The 17,956-nt window shown below is 39.1% G+C and overlaps 1 protein-coding gene across 12 annotated transcripts in view; it reads right to left on the bottom strand.

The window, feature by feature from the left end:
• The window catches only part of LOC106607303 (transcription factor COE3), a 72,140-nt gene extending 60,222 nt beyond the window's left edge, over nt 1-11,918 (bottom strand). For 4 of the 12 annotated variants that reach the window (XM_014204281.3, XM_045721070.2, XM_045721087.2 and 1 more), the window contains exons 1-6: nt 11,230-11,917; nt 10,809-10,965; nt 10,327-10,390; nt 9,851-9,906; nt 7,979-8,052; nt 6,147-6,215 (exon numbers count right to left, since the gene is read on the bottom strand). In XM_014204281.3, the coding sequence (XP_014059756.1) occupies nt 6,147-6,215; nt 7,979-8,052; nt 9,851-9,906; nt 10,327-10,390; nt 10,809-10,965; nt 11,230-11,360 (551 nt within the window). In that variant the 5' untranslated portion in view covers nt 11,361-11,917. Of the gene's footprint in view, nt 1-6,146; nt 6,216-7,978; nt 8,053-9,850; nt 9,907-10,326; nt 10,391-10,808; nt 10,966-11,229 lie in introns of all 12 variants that reach the window. The other 8 variants (XM_014204262.3, XM_014204210.3, XM_014204244.3 and 5 more) reach the window with 3 other exon arrangements.
• Nucleotides 11,919-17,956: the final 6,038 nt, after the last annotated feature.

Genomic DNA, 17,956 nt, shown 5'->3' with positions numbered 1-17,956 from the left:
CTCTCTCTCTCTCTCTCTCTCTCTAACACACACACACATACACACCTCCTTCTCTCTCTGCACACATGTTAAAGTCATCACCCCTGCTCAGCACTAGTAAAACACAACACCCCCGTCTTCTGTGCTGTTGTCAAGTCTTGCCATTAGCTGATGCCCCTGGGGAATCCTATCCCAGTGAGGTGGGTCTCCCGCGGGAACACCAGGCACCACGTTACCTTCAGACGCCACTCATGTGAACCCAAACATGAGAGCATAATTTGGAAAATATAATTTATACTGTGCGTCTTTGTAAGTGTCTTGACATTTACAAACTGCGATAAAACCAACATGAGGGAGGAGGGAATAAGAAACAGAGCAGAATAATTTGAGGTAATGTTTTGCTTAGTGAACAGTATTACCCAATCCTGGATGTTGGAACAGTGGGAAGGAGTTTCTGGCTCCAAGGTTGCAGAGAGGGTCTGGGTTTCATTTTTCAGCAAGTGCAAGCCAACAGAGAGCTGCCAAGTACAGCTTTCGCTCTCAACACTTCCTGCTCTTCCTACTCTGGCTCAAAAGGAGACAGGTTTCACTCAAACATCACTCTAGTCCAGTCAGGGGTGGCCAGTTTCTTCTCTCCTTTCACACAGGGTGTCAAAAACTCACATCTGTCATATGAATTACATTGAAAAGAGCCGTAAATAAAACGCGAAGAAGGAAATAATATCATTGAGGCATGAACATGAAAAGTGTTTGTGGATGTGGATGTGTGTACATGCGTATATGTATGTGTGGTTGCATGCGTTCATGCGTGTGTGTGTGTGTGTGCATGTGTGTGTGCGTGCGTGCGTGTGTGTGCGTGCATGTTTTTCCCTAAAGGCAGCAACTTTAATCGACTGCACTATAGTACTTCAAAACTGTATGCTCGCCATCCATGAGCCAAATACAATTTCTCTACTGTATGATGGAAGAATCCATGTGCTACACCTCCATGATTAGGGCTCCCGAGTGGTGCAGTGGTCTAAGGCACTGCATCTCTGTGCAAGAGGCGTCACTACAGTCCCTGGTTTGAATCCAGGCTGTATCACATCCGGCCGTGATTGGGAGTCTCATAGGGCCGCGCACAATTGGCCCAGCATCGTCCGGGTTTGGCCGGGTAGGCCGTCATTGTAAATAAGAATTTGTTCTTAACTGAGTTGCCTAGTTAAATAAAGGTTAAAATAAAAATAAAAACAGCACAACCTGTGCATTGCTCTGACCTCTGCATTGTTTCATTCTCACTTGTGGGTGGATGGTGAATTACATGACATATACAGTGCCATTTATTACCCTTGTGAAAACATGTAATTTACAGTAGGTAGTTAATAAACCAGAACTCTCTTCACAGGTTATCAAAACACTGCCTATGAAAACACACTTATTTTATCCGTGTGTAATTAAAATGGTCTCTGAAATCCTTTTTGACAGTCCAGGGCTTTAAATGACATCAAAGGAGACAATGAATTAAATGTTGCTTAATGTCCCCTTTTCGCTGATTCTCATTTACATAGCATTTCCAACGCAAAAAGCTGACCTTATAAATACTGGCATTTGTTCAGCTTGGGAGTTAATCACACTTTTGCAAAAACCAGATGGGAACACACCACCACACCAATTTTTGTATTTCTTGCGTAGAGGGAAGAGAAACCATATGTGGTCCAACGCAAAGTTATTTTGTTACTGACAAACATCTCAGACAACAAGCCACTGCACTCTGGGATATGACCTAGTAGATGTTCCGCAAATGAACGATAACGCACAGTCATTTAGAAAATACAGCGCACTAATGAGCGACATAACGAAAAGCTAAGCAAAATTTGCATTAGGCCAAAAACTGAATTGCATTAACACATGAACAGGTGCGGAGAGGCCTTTATAAATGAGCTAAATTAATAAAAACCCTCCCACAGCACAGCCGTGTGTGCTGATGACTGAAAAAAAAATCTAAAGGAAAAAAACAAGTCAATGTTATGAATTATTCAGTAGCTGGGCGGCCTCCAGAGGTCAAAGCTCTTTGACCTTTGTGACAGGAAGTGAAAGGGAATGCAGTTAATGCTGGAATAAGCAGAGCTGACATCTTTTGGTCTGGTCCACGGTCCTCCTTTCTGAATGGGAGTGTACATTAACATGGACGTTAAGCCATGTGAACATACATTAGATTCAAAATGCATGTATGGGCAGCGTGAGCTCTGAAAACCCATTCCCTCCTGTGCTATCCTCACCTAATCTGCTGCATCTCCTCTGTGAGACAAGCAACCTTTTTACTTTGGCAGCCAGAATGAGTCGTTTTCTTTCTTTTTTTCCAACAGGATGTTCTTATTTTGTATTACAAAATGAATGTGTAAGCCTGGACCATGTATCTAATCTTTCACACAGGAGAAGACAAAATCAATATTCAGGAGAGTGAAGATAGATACCAGGGCGGAAGAGTCATCACAAATTGAATTATGTTTGGCGTACCCTGCCCTACACATACTGTAAATGGGGAAACCACCTAATCAGATATTGGGCACCTCATCACTATAACTCTAGAGACTCAAATTACTGCCTGTATATACCCATGCCCCCACTAACTTTAAGGCGCCACTAGCTTAAAGACATCCCTTTCAACAACGACTTCATAATGGGAAGATATGATTAAAACCAACTGTGAAGTACTGTAGTCATAGCAATAGTGATACAATTACCGACCAAATTCAATCAGTGTCTTTTTGTTTCTGCAAGAGCCAACATAGTTTCCAACGTTCCTGATTAGAAGAGCAAAAAAATACACACTAAAAACAAATTGTTCTATATAGTGCCAAATAAGGGTTATTTGGCTTATAACCAAAGCAGAACCCTTTTGGGTGCTATATGGAACCTTTTCCTAAGGTTCTATAAAGAACCAATAACAAAACGTTTCTGGTTATGGTTGCAACCCTTTTGGGGTCTATACAGATCTATTTTTTATATGTTCTATAAAGAACCTTTCTCAATCTCAAAGGTTCTTTGCAGATCCATACAGGGTTTTTTATTCTGGTTCATTCAACAAGTTGAATCAGGTGTGCTAGCTCTGGAATGGATGGGGGTGAGAACTGAGAACTACTGACTTAGTCAACACAAAAAGAGTTGTGCACAAACCACACCCCAAAATATTTGAATGAGCCATCAACCCTACATTTTAATTATCAAGAGGAAAGATCCATTTAAGAAGAAATAATAATTGTTTGAACTGCAAAGAACAATTGAAGGGCTCAATGGGTTCTTTGGGTCAGTATGGTTGTACATAGAACCCTCACCTTCCCCAAAAGAACCTTGAGGAACCCTCATTGGTATGTGTGTATGTATGCAAAGACTGACAGAACATACAGATGTAGGATCTTAATTTGATCACCCTGATGCAGGAGAACTTTCCTGCAATGCAGGAAATGTAAAACGTTTAGTGTATTTTAGGTTTAAAAAGGCTTCTGTTGTTTCAGACTTGATTTCCCTTAGGAAAAATGTAACAACCTATACAAAAATGTCAATTATAATCCACATAATAATTCAAATTTCCTGTTGCTGCATGATTATTTTCCTGCTGTAGCAAACTGTCTCAAATTAATATCCTACATCTGTAATAGACTTTCATTTTCAGCACAGAAGATAGGGTCAGCCTTTCCCCAGCAGTACAGAATGTCCCTTCACACACACACAAGTTCACACACATGCAGACACACACACACACACACACACACACACACACACACACACACACACACACACACACACACACACACACACACACACACACACACACACACACACACACACACACACACACACACACACACACACTGACACACACACATAAAAAAAGTCCCTTTCTTTCCCCAGAAAACAAATATGAATAATGTAATGACATCAAAAGTCACTTGTGAAATATTTAAAGCTCCTCCAGCCCTGAAACTCTGTGACAGCTGTTAGGCTTATACTGTATCTAACAAACTTTTTTTTAAGAATTCTTTCCCTTAAAAAAATTCCTGAAAATCTGCATCAAACTCAGAGAGAAAATAGGGTAAACAGATGTCTGGCTTGACCACAGGAAAATTGGACACATTTGGAATGATAGGTTTCCCAAACTCAGTCGGATATGCCAGATCCATGGGAACGCCAGTTAATGTCTTGATAGATGCCAGCTAGCTGTGTATGCTTTCCCCTTGTACCATCTGGGAAAATGTTACAGCGAGGAAATGCCATCAATGATTCACTCTAAATCTGTTTCTTAAAGGTTGGGCTATGCTACACTTTCTCTAGGAAATGTGGCAGAGCTGAAGATGTGTTATACTGTAATGTAGGCAGCTATCTAAGACATGACTGATTCAACAATCAGTCTTTTTTTCACACAGTCAACTCTCAGCTCTCTTCAATTTAAAATAATGACTTTTAGCCAGAAGCAACTGCAGCACAGGTGCCACTCACAATTTGCATGAGAAACAGACAGATGTAACAAAAGACTGTGTAACATATTGAGGCTTCACAAACTCTCACCCATATGTTCACTGAAAAGTACTGTATCAGGGTGGTAAACTGGGTGACATGTGTATGCAGTACAGTAAACGTCAGTGATTTTGTGTTAACTCCGAAACTCCACAACTAGCCTTGCTGCAACCCCCTCTAGTCAGTGGGAAGTCAATGGGAAGTAGTGTGGGACTGGGAGGGTGAACTGATCTGCTCATAGTTACGACATGGAGACAATGGGAGGGCCTAATGAGGAACATATGCTTTTGTGATTCAACAGACCTGCTCATTGTGCGAGGAAAACGATACTCTACTCCCATTCACTCCCGTCACAATAAAAATCTGAGCCTTTTTTTTCAGAGCTGGTTGAGCTTACAATATCCATCCGCTTCTCTTTTTTCCTGCTTTGCATTCATTTTGGCTATTGTACTTATGTTCCCAGTTTTGTCCCACAGATTGAGGAACAATAGAGTGTGAAACTTAACTCAATGAAGGCAGTGAGGCAGTACAAATCAAACTTAAAAGCAGCAGAAATCAGTGAGATGTTTATCTCTCATACTTTATGTTTCTGTGTGAACACTATCCAAAAACTACACTAGTCTAATAAATCAGATAATCAACTTCATGACAGGCATGATGATTGAATTATAAAGTGTTTCCTTGGGCTGCTCAATTTAAATCACATACATAATACCCATAACATAATGTTACATCCAGTCCTACATAATAGATGAACACCAGCTCTCCTAGTAGAGAGAGAGAGAGAGGCATCTAGAGAGGCAGTAGCTGTGGTAATCCAGCCAGGCAGGCATCCATGGCAGCCCCTACTTCCTGATGCATGAGAAGCTGCTGGAGTGGCGGCAACAACTGTTCAGCCCTATTTGATTACTAATAAGAGAGTTGTCCCCTCTGTCAGATACCAGGCATTCTCCACTAAGTAAACAGTGATTCCGTCTAGTCAAACATTAGCATTGCTGTCTCTCCCCACTCCATGGTGAGAGTTAGTTAGGCTCTATGGTGAAGATATTCCCTCCTACACACTCGTGGGCACGCACAAACGCACCCACATTCATTTTTAAGCCGTGAGATAGAGGAGTCTGAATAACAGTTATACTGTGTGGAAGGAATGTAATAGCCAATATGCAGTTTATGTTCTCTGAATATCCAAATCCTTTAATCTATGTGACATACAGTAACCTAAAGGTTCAAAGCAAAATCTCTGGCACAAACTCTTATCACAACAGAGCCCTAACCACCTTTACACACAATCTTAGCATTGCCGAACCTGAGAGAATAGTAAAAACTAGATAACAACCACTTTGATAGACAAAGAGAAAATGAGAGCCAAATATCATGATAAACCCCTTAGATAATTAGGTGAATACCCCGCCCAATGCACCTGTGATTGAACACCCCTCTCCAGGTGGTGACTGCCCCTCTGAGCACAGGTACCTGGGAAAGACCCCCCCTCACCTGTTCACAGAACAATCAGCCACAGTTCCCACAGAGTGGACCATAAGGTTGGAGTCAACCCACCTGGGCACCCCAACACTGCGGAGTTCTCACTCACTCTCTTCCCAACAGAGTATAAGCCTGAATCTAACACAGGTCACAATCACAGCAGCATGGAGGAGACATGGAGCAGATCCTACCTGTCGATAATCACAGGGTCTGACGGAGTCTCGTTCCTGTTGCCGCAGCTCTTCTTGTCACAACACCGGCTAGGGGAAGAAAGAACGTTTGAGATCACAACGGTGGCTGTTACTGTTTAGAGTGAACATTAGACCCTTAAAAATGTATATTGCTTTCTGAGGCAAAACGTCATTGTGTTCAATTTGGAAACAAAAATGAATAGAGAAATAACATACACTAAATCTGTCCTTTCATGGACGCTGATAGAATAACAACATGTTGTGGTAAAGTGTTTGCCTTAGTGCTTGAGAGGAGGGAAGTAGAAGGGAGGGGAGGGGGGATTGGGCCAGGAGGCAGGAGGCAGGGGAGTCACTTTTCACAGCTTCAGCTTTTGTTTACCTCTAATTGCCAGGCTGCTATTTCTGGGGGAGATGCAAGAGGCCACCCTCAAACCAATATTTCTGCGGGGCATTTATCAATTACGGCCTCAAAAGCACTAATTTATCCTCCATCACGTTTCCACCATGTTTTCTCTAAACCTACACTATACCTCCAGTTCTTTCGTTGGAGCTTTAATTCAAACTGAAATTAAACACAACTATACTGCTGCTTCCCATTTGAAATGAAAATGTATATGGGTATAATGGCTGCAGGTCTAATTGTTATTTGATGCCATATGGCAAGGAAAGAAAGACAAAGCATTTTTCACAACATGCAGACAAGAGATAGTTTGAGTGGATATTACAATAATACTGCAAAAATATACTTAATGCTTTAGCAGAGCAAAAGACAACAGAAGAATACTCTCGTGGAGCAGGACTAGGATACTCATTACCTCATGCCTTCTTGAATGATCATAGCTTTCACTCAGTGAGTAGGTTAGACTTCTTATGCCTCTACAGAATGCAATTTCTCTTTGACACTGACAGTAAAAATTACCTCTAGAACGCACCATATTCCATGTTAGATTTGGGCGATATTTAGGGAGACCTCTTCTACGTTTTGTGCCTTTAATGACTAGATCATTCAAGACTGTGCAATTTTGGTGCTTATTTATGATATATCAATAAATAATCATAGTATGGCAAAAAAAAAAACAAGGCTTTGTTTATTCATTTACACTTAATTTTCAACATATTGATACAGCCTAACTAATAAAACTGCACAGTTTATACTCAAATAGAGTATAGGCTAGTCTTGCACATCACGATATATCCTCTTCATGATATATAATCAATGTCAAATATCACCATATTCGATTTAATGATATATGGATAAACCCTATTCCACGTGTCACAAATAAGTGATGGATGCATGTAAACAATTTTGTGTGAGTGATGAGTTTATGTAGACTTATTAAAAAGGCAAATCATTCTCAGTTCTAGGTTAATGCACTTGCTTTCAAACAACTTGAACAATGCGACAGTACAACAGAAGAAAGGTTAACCGACAGTATCCGAATTCAATTCTCACAAATCTCACAATGAGCGCAACAATAAACAACATAAAACGTTGTTCCTTTTAGTATCAACGACACCACTGAATAGCAGCAGAACATGAGAGCTTGAGATTTACCTCGTTAAATGACGCAAAAAAAGTTCGCAGGTGGGATCAACCAAGGCCTGACTCCATGTTTTGAGGCGCAGACTCACTGGCATCAGACTAATATTAATATATTCACCAAGAGACCCTGTAGGCTACAACTTCCCTGGGTACCAGTCTGTTTGTATTCCACTACTTGTAGGCCTTCTCCGTGTACGCCAATATGATAAACAAGTATGGGGAGAAAATATAGAAATGTACTGTATACTTCTTTAACAACGATGAGCTTGTGGAGAGAAAAAAAACTTACCTGCACATAATTTCGTGCGTAAGAAGAACTCTGCACATTTCAGGGTTTTTGTCTTGACCCTCATATATAATCGCCTTTGAAAAAAATAAAGACACAAATATGTAGGCTACATTAAATACATATAATGAGCAACTGTATATAATCATCTTTACAGTAGCCTAAATATAAACGGCATTTAAAACCGAATAGTCAAAAACAAGTGCCTCCAAAAAACAACTAAACTACTGTTATTGGTAAAAAAAATCAATAATGTCGTCACTGCTGCAAAACTAACACTGTGATACATTTTCAATAAGTGTCATGACGTAGGCCTAAGCCTATGAAATGAATAACATGTTACAATGTTGGTCCAATGATAATAACAGAAGGTGATGATGGTGATAATGATGATGATAATAATAATAACAATAATAATAATAATAATAAGTATAATATGTATAATATAACAACGTATATATTTTTTTGTTATAACATTATATTAAGAACCGTTTTTAGGGGGAGTTTTTCATAAGGGACGATCCAATGACGTGTCATCAATATGGTTATAATCTGCAGATATTTGGGGGAAAGTGTTAATGGGCAATCTGTTGTTTATTTTTGAGCTGCTAACAATGATCTTTCTGTGGATAAAAAGCGGTGTCTGGCGGTGCGGTTGAGTAATTTTTGAGCATTGGCTGAAACAGATGGTGTGCAGCTATCAGTTGTGCCGCTCTCCCTCCCTCGGTTCCTCCCTCCCTCTATTCTGAAGAGTCGCTTTGCTCCCCTTTATTGAACTAGACTACCTAGCGCAAAGACAGACGCATGTTATACGGCACTGTAACGTGCCTTGTTTTTAGTAGGCCTATAGCACTTCTATATTATATTGAAGACAGTTTGAATGTGTGGCCTATGATAAGGAGAAAAAAATACACAATTACACTCCGAAATGTTGACGTCCTATTCTTTCTGGGAAGGAACCCCACTTGACTTTTTGACAGCTTTGTTTTTGTTTGATGAGCACCGGGCGATTATATATACTGGTTTGATTTATGTCGATATTTGCAGCTGCAGAAACGGAGAAATCCATAAACTGCTTGTTCTGCGTCATTGACTCGGATCATTCGCAGAGGAATTTTCACTCGGAGTGGTGGAAGCTTTAACGGCTCTATTCAAATGGGTCTGCTGTAACCCTCGGTAAATTAGTAGTAATAACAACCACCATGGTGGAAAAGTCTAAAATAATAACTTTTTCTTTTTTCCCTGGTTACCATCATGTGATGAGATTTGGGATTTAATTTCGTGAATTTTTCTACGAGTGAAAGTGTTTCAGCTACGTGAGCTTTTTCAAAAACTCTTCCCAAACATTAGATATGTTTAATATGGGTCATGGGTCAAGCTTAGCAACATGCCTAAAAATCACAGATTAGAATAAGGGACTCAACAAGACAACACGACTACTTGTAACTCCATATCAATACAATAGCCCAGGCCTACTTTATTTTACAATAGCCTATCATATCTTATATGTAAAAATAAATAGGCAAAACAAAATCCATTATATCATTATCGGCAGAAAGTAACGACATTACAAACCAACAATCATAATTTATATTGTATAGGTACACAATTGTAGGCTAAGTTAATGGTAACTTAGTGCTTGATTAATTTGACTTATGAGTCGCGCAAAAACAGGATATAGGCCAACACGCAATCTATATATAAAGCCATTTCAGTCAATGCATGATTGCATAAAGAAAACCCATCTCATAAGTTATATTATGCATGTGTGATGAATTGCACAGGTTGTGGAGATTTGCAGAATGCAGGTGATGAATAGAAGCAATGTCTCTAGTGTAAGCAAGCTGTATGAATATAAGAGTAAAGATAGTTTACCTGCTTCGTCATGGAATCGATTAACCGTATGAAAAGATCCTGTTCTGTTCTGACGCCTGGGGAAAAAAACATGACAAGCTAAGGCAAAGGTGTAGAGCTGTGTAAGATGTACATGAATGCCGATGATAAAATTAAAAATCATTAATATAAAGTATATATATATATATATATATATATATATATATATATATATATATATATTTTTTTTTTTACTCAGAACATTTATACATCTATAATCTGCATCATAAATAATTTTACTTGGACATTTAAACAATGATTTAGAAAATAAATTAATTGTAAAGGATAATAATGATGATAACGATGATGGTGATGATGATGACAATAATAATAATCATCATCACCATCATCATCATCATCATCATCACCATCATCATAATTATTATTATTATTACTATTATTTATAGGCTTTATCTTTTGGGTAATATTGAATTTATCTAAATAATTGTTTCACTCACCATTGCTGTACAACAATTGTAGTTTGTAGTGTATCCCATTGTTAGTTTTTTCACTGTTTGGTTCCTGAAAATAATCAACATTGAGATGATGGTCAGCTGAAAATAAAGCATCTATCTATCTATCTATCTATCTATCTATCTATCTATCTATCTATCTATCTATCTATCTATCTATCTATCTATCTATCTATCTATCTATCTATCTATCTATCTATCTATCTATCTATCTATCTATCTATCTATCTATCTATCTATCTATCTATCTATCTATCTATCTATCTAGCTGATATTTCATCATTTTAAATGTATAATTTGTCAAAAATAAGACTTACAACCACGCTCCTGTTATCGACGAATGGGGTTAAAAATCGATATTGCACGTGACCTGCTTTATTGACCCACAGCCATCTCTAAGTACGTCAAGTTCATTTCAAAGTAAAGATGATCAAATTCAATAAACGATATTCTCATGAAGCGCTTACTTTATCTTTCTCCACAAAGTCCACATAAGCTGTCCTTTCGATCTCCACGGGTTGACCCTGTCTGTCATACAGTGCCAGGACGAAATGGAAAAAATTGGATTTTCTGAGGTTGGAAGGTGGCTGCTTTTCATAATGTGCCCGTGCCAAGCCAACACCACTGCAGGGAGAAAACAAGAGACCATCTCGGTTAAGTATCAGACACGGGAGACAGATGATGGAGCTAATGAAAACAGTGGAGATGTGGAAGCACGTTTGAGTACGAGAGATTTCTTGATTTGTCACAATAAGGGTAATCTGATGTAATGAAAGAGGGGAGAGCCGAAGGGGGACATTGGGAGACCGTAATTGATACAGAGTATTGAGGGGATTGAGGGTCGATATGAGAAATGCGTGAGAAAATCAGATGATTTGGCATGCGTACCTTTGGGCGGCTGTGTTCGCATCCACCACCCCAGCTGTGTGCATCCATGAGCGGACAGAATTCAGCCCACCCAGCGGTTCCTCCTTCATCGTTGTCCCACCCCGCGATATAGTTTCCTGAATCCCAAACATTTGGAACAATTTACGTGCAAAGAGCCTCCTGTGAAATTCGGTAAATAAACGTCCAAACGTGTTATCCTTGAGGGTTTACGGGATAAGTCGTAAATGCCGTCTGAGCCTTGCAAGGGGAAAACCAGGTCCACAGGTCTCGCCTCCCTTTTCAATCCGTCCTGGGTTGTAGCGATGTGAACAATTCTCAAAGTACTCTACTTAGTCGGTGTGGAATCCACAGACTGGAAAAGTGACTTGTTCAACAGACTATGCTTTTTTTTGTGGCTATTGTTCCTTCTTTTTGTTGTGCTTATTCACAGAAAAATTCGATAGCTGTTGTTAGTGTGTGGATGATGCTCTCAAAGTAGCGACATCCCTGAAGCACCACATCCAAAACCTTCAGGACACTTGAATAAACCACTCCTGAAATTGAAAGGTGCTGCTTCTCCAAAAGACAAGCACACGCAGAAGCTGGTCACCGTGGAGGTGTTCCCGGTACACAGGAGAGGTGGATAAGGGGCCTTTCGCGTCGTTGCAGGATGGAAGGGAACATGCAAAACTAAGCCCTCTTTCCCCGAGGACTGAAATCTTTCCCGGGAGCCAAAACTCTAAACCCACGGGAGAGGCTCAGTCAGAAAATGACGCTCATGGGGCGTAGCTTTTACCATATATGGAGCTCTGACGATTCCTGTCAAGCAGTGGCGCTCGACTGTTCGAGTATTAGCCTATAGAAGCAACCTGAGAACACTCGCTCTACTTTTCTCTTGCAATGTGGTGAGTTGATTTTTTTTCTTCAATGATATGAATTCAACGAGGTGTGACCGTCACACAACATTCATTCACTATATTAAAAACCTATTCCTGTTATGGTCATTTGTCTATTGTGAACGCGTGTTTATGGTAGGCCTACACTATATTTTTTTGAAGATTTGTAATTAGACATTTTCATATTTTTATTAGGTTATTTATTGGGAGTATAATGACACATAAGATTGATATGGCCGTCAGTGAATTCACTAATGTGGGCTATGCTAACAAAAACATTTAATAGGCATATGGTATGCCTATATAAATCATGCTTTAGAAAATAATATTTTGAAATTATTGTCTTATCTTTGTTTAATCTCACATTTAGCCTATATTGTTTAATCAAAGCGACATCGACTAAGAATCTCGATAGGAATAAGGTCTAGTCCGTAAACTGAGTGTGTTTCACTGCTATGCAGATATTAAAATATTAACAAAGCCTCCGGATGTCATTCACTCCCATGCAGAGAAAAAGTTTGTAGCTTTTTTTGGAAATTGACCACCACTCATTTACGTGTGTTCCAAATAATATTAATCAAGAAAGCATAAAGAGTGTAATTTCATTCAATTTATATTCCCTGACCTCTAATGTGACGAAGATCCGGATTGCCTTGTATAAAACATACTCGGACCATTAGGTATCTTTATTTTCATCTCGTGACAGTAGAAGTCATATGTAGTGTAATGGTTTGATTGATTGGGGGAGAGACAATGTCCGAGCCTTGGATTCAGAAAACCCTTCACATTATTGAGGGCAAATAGGTGAAGGGGGGAATGGGGGGGAGGAGAGAGGAAGAGGTGTAGCCTACATCCTCAGAAATCTATCCATCTGGTGCTGAGGGTTAATAGCTGCTGCCAAAGATAAATGAAGAATAATCTGTTGCTTTCACCTCTTTTCAAGATCTATTGCCTTATTGCCACTTTGTATAATAAGATATATCCTTATATGTGCGTCAAAACAACACATATTTTTTAGAAGGCATGAAGGTAAATGCCCCATTAACACGTTTTTTTGCTGTAATTCTTGGCACTTCCATGAACACAAATATAAAACAGGCTGAGGAGCGGAACGGGACAAATTTGTCTGTTCATTTGAGATTGTCAACCTATCTTTCTTTACAGAACTTTGGCCTAGCCATACTGTGTGTTTTTTAACGTGGCTTCAAGTCGTTTATTAGAACTTAACCCCTAATTACACGCACCAATGCGATTTAAATCAGATTATCAAATTAGTAGACTTTGAGACAAATCCTCTTAGATCTGATATTGTTGACTGGAGAGGGAAAATGGATCTCCACACCCGTCACGTAGGTAACGATGATGTCCTGTAAGGGGGCTTTAAACCGTATTTGACAACAAATGCAGCTGCCCCGCTATTTCAGAAGACATTAAAGGAAAATGAATGCAAATCTGTGTTCAAAAGCCATCTGGACGTGGCGAGGGGCCGTCAGCTGCTCCACACACATGCGAGGAGCCTAAATCCGTCTCGACTCATTCTCCGGGATCATCTGCACTGTGGGCTTAAATCGTGAAAAATGCGCTCGCCATCATTAGGAAAATATTACAATCACACGTTCCAAAAAAAAGAATGTTCTTTGTTGATCTCCTATTTTATTACAATGTGTAAAGTTTATGGATGAAGAATCTGATATTTATTATTTCTCTATTATTTCTATCAATCAATTTGTCTTAATCAACTTTTCACATAGGCTACAACCATTTTCTGCATATTCGAACAACATTTATTGTGGCATATAGGCCTACCACATTGAAGGTAAGTGAAGACAAGATTCCTCAACAAAATCTTCATCAAACATTATTGAGAATATGGCCTATTTTATTGATCATATTAAAATGATCACATTATAAAAATGTGATGACCAAGATATGAATCCCCAAAAGCTAACATGGTGATGAAGCTGAATTTCTTCAGATCATTGGCGCGTGGCTCTTTTGTTCCATTGACTTCCAAGACCGTGTCAAGGGTGACGTCTTCTTTTTTGCTACGAATTTACGGGGCGAGGCCCTCATGATCTCAGTAAATTTACATGTAAATGGCGACATCAGCCGATGCACGTGCCACAGGCCAGCGGGCTTCCCAGATGTCAAGACAAAGTTAGACGGCCACTGCCCAGCTGTCCTGAACGGCATGGACTTTAGGACAACTATTATAATCACATGCATTGATTAGCCATCATGTTTTAACTTGATTGATTAAAGGATAAGCCACCTTTGTGAACTTTCAGCATTTTTATTATAAAAAATACACATTTACAAAATCCATGCATTAGTTTGTGATAAAACAGCCTAAAGTGTCAAATATAGGCCCAATAAACATCCCACCTATGAATTAGTTTAGAAATAGAAATATAGACTAACCGATGCATAATATGCTCATTTATTTTACTGAATAATTTTATGTTTATAAAGTTGAAATAGAAAATTCGTTTAAAAATTGCAAGGAGTTCACATTTACATCGGCCTGTCCTTCATTGCTTTATTGGTTAAATACATATAAAACCGAAATCTTTATAGACATGTCACTTGTAGCATAATTATTTGCCTTACATTTTGGACTTCATGTAGACGACATAAAGGAGTAGGCCTAACATATGCAGATAACCTAATAAAAACATTGGGCATAAGTCCTATATTATGAAAGACAATTAAATAATAATTCATAAGTAAATATGAATTGAATGGCATAACGAAAAACGCATATGGTCTACATTTAGGCCTACATTTCAGACATCTGGAAACCAAATTCCGAGCGCGTTCCCCACATTTTTTTATTAGTTTAACCTAACAAAATGTTCAGCATTTTAGAGAGAAATTAGATGAAGATATCGAAAGACTGGGAGATGCAACATAGGACAGAGTTAATAGACAGCGCCCCTCGTTGGTTACAGTGGAGATCATGTGTCGATTGGGGGCAGCTGTTCTCCTCAGTGATGCAATTAATCGAATATTCATTTTTCACGCCAACAGAATGAGCAGAGTTTGAATCGTCCCGGACAATTTTATGCAAAGGAGAATGGATTCGATTAAATTCATTGTAATAGTTTGTCTTTCTTTGAATAGGCCTACACATTATTGTTCGTACACACCTGTTTAGTACAGAAAATGGAGGCATCTGTAAGAGGAGTCTATTTCAACACAACATCCAAAAACATATGACAATTTTATTTTGTCACGCGAAAACATGGGCTTTATAAAACTTCGTAAAATGTGCACTGCCAGTTCGATTGAATCTCAAATCTGAGAAATGTATTGAGACTATTTGAGTGTAAAATGTATTATTATTGTTATTATTATTATTATATGTAGCATTTTACATTGACACAGCGAGGTCACATTTTCCTCACCAACTTTAGTTGAGAGTGGTCTTGTTAATTATGTGCAATGGTGAGTTCTGTCATTCGCCGCGTGCACAATTTGCATTTCCATTCTGCTGGAAAGGATGAGAGAGTTGCTGTGCGGTTTAGAGCCTAGCGGCGCAGTCTGCGGGCGATTCACATTTTAAAAAGGCGAGAGAAATTAAATAAGAAAACGAGACCACTTCAGGGCTATTAACATCTAAAATATCCCATGGAAATTGAGCCCCAAAAAACAGCATGACCATTCCCTATTTACACCGCTATAAAATCCCATCTTGAAATATTCCCATCACTAGAATTAGGCGTAGGCCCTGAAATTAGGCCTCTGAAATTGTCACACAACAAAGTTGTCCTTTCAGCTATTTCGATTTCTTTATGAACAATAGTGTAGATGGTATAGGTACTAGGCAACTTCAAACCTGTTTTTACTCATCTGCAATAAACAATGAAAAACTCATACTCAAATAATAACTTCCATTGCCAATCGAGAACTTAGACATACAGTACATGCCAACAAAGCATTTACAGTCCTTTTGCCAAAGAGATGCTACCATGTATTGTGTAGGGTTCCCTCTTAGAATCTAGAGATCCTTGTTTTGCTCATTGAGCCACTTGATTGACTAGCTGTTCTATGGTGATATTGCCCCACCTACAGGAGTCTGCAAAATTCTCCAAGATTATAGAAAGGAATTTAGAGTTCAGTTTTCAGAGAAGATTCACAAGGCACTCTATGAACGCTCATAATAGGAGGCTATTCGGATACTCTGTATCACCAGACCACTTATCACCACAGATATACACAGACCGAACAACATTCACAGTCATTTCAATTTAGAAAAAGTAACCATACTTGAAATGTACTGGGTGTGCAGAGGATGTGACAGTATGGCTCGCTAGAAGTCAAATGTTCTTCAGCTGATATCCACAGGTTGCTCTTCAGTTAGTTTATAGTCATGGGCATCTTGTTAGATTAATTCAATCTGGGGAAATAATAAAATCGTATGAGAACTTCAACCATTAATCCTAGATGTTTTCTTAAATCTACGTTGAACCTTCTGTCAAATGATGCATTCACTTTGTCTTTCATACTCAACCATGGTTGCACTATTTCATCGATAGCTGTTTGGTGGCACATGATACTCAATTCTGTGATTGTACCTTTGTGTTAAATGGTGAGATTAACTTTAATTCAATAAAGCTTTAATAGAAAAACACAAAGACACACAATGGAAAGATCTCACCCTTATCAGAGAGCCATAATACAATTCAAAACAGCTCAAATGATAAACACCTACAGCTGAAATGAAAGCTGAAATAGAAGTGTTTTTATGACCAGGAATGATAATGATAATGTCAGAAGACAGAGACGGGGTCAAGGTGAAAGCAGCACAGCAAAACTAAAAATAATCCCACCTTCAGTATTCTCCTGCAGAGTGCAGATGAGTGTTACTGGCTAGGAACCTTTTTGCTGCAACAAAGGGGTAAAACAGTGGAGGTAAATGAAATTACAACACAAGCCAGTTTTTGCAATCTATGTGTAAGAGCTGAGTCCCTATTTTCCAACCTATCCTTTCCCCTTGCTATTGGATGTGGTGCAAATTGTATAATGCTGCTCTTTGTTCTACAGAGTCAAGCCACATGAATAGCCGTCCTGAGCACACACACAAACACACACTGACAAACTGATCATCTTAAAAAAGCAACGCCCTGGTGCTCACTTGGCCTACTTTCCACGGCATGCAGCAGCAGTAGCAGCAGCAGCAGAGGGACGTGGGAAGAGAAGGAAAAGCATTCAGGAGCTCTCTGGGAAGAATACTTCATACCCCATGTATACAGTCATTGAACACTGGCCACCTCACATTCTGTTTATATACTATTGTTTACTCACTGTGTATGCATATACTGTATTCTCAACATAGCTCATCCTAATTTGCCAACTACTGTCCATACAATTTTTTTCCAAATTACAGTGCCTTCAGAAAGTATGCATACCCCTCGACGTATTCCACATTTTGTTGTGTTACAGACTGAATTAAAAATGTATTAAATAAATACAAATCTCACTCATCTACACACAATACCCCATAATGACATAGTGAAAACATGTTTTTAGAAATTGTTGCAAATGTATTGAAAATGAAATACAGAGGTATATAATTTACATAAGCATTCACACCCATGAGTCAATATGAGTCTTTCTGTGTGAGTCTTTCTGTGCATTCACACCCATGAGTCTTTCTGTGTAAGTCTCTAAGACACTGGTTCTCAATCCTGGTCCTGGGGGCCCAAAGGGGTGCACATCTTTTTTTTTGCCCCAGCACTACACAGCTGATTCAAATGATCAACTCATCAAAAGGCTTTGATGATTTGAATCAGGTGTGTAAGTGCTAGGGCAAAAACAAAAATCTGCACCCTTTGGGTCCCCAGGACCAG

The sequence above is a fragment of the Salmo salar genome, chromosome 01 (genome assembly GCF_965601325.2).
Source record: "Salmo salar chromosome 01, fSalSal1, whole genome shotgun sequence".
NCBI lineage: Eukaryota > Metazoa > Chordata > Actinopteri > Salmoniformes > Salmonidae > Salmo > Salmo salar.
The sequence above is the reverse complement of the archived record's forward strand: the minus strand, read 5'-3'. Positions and strand labels throughout refer to the sequence as shown.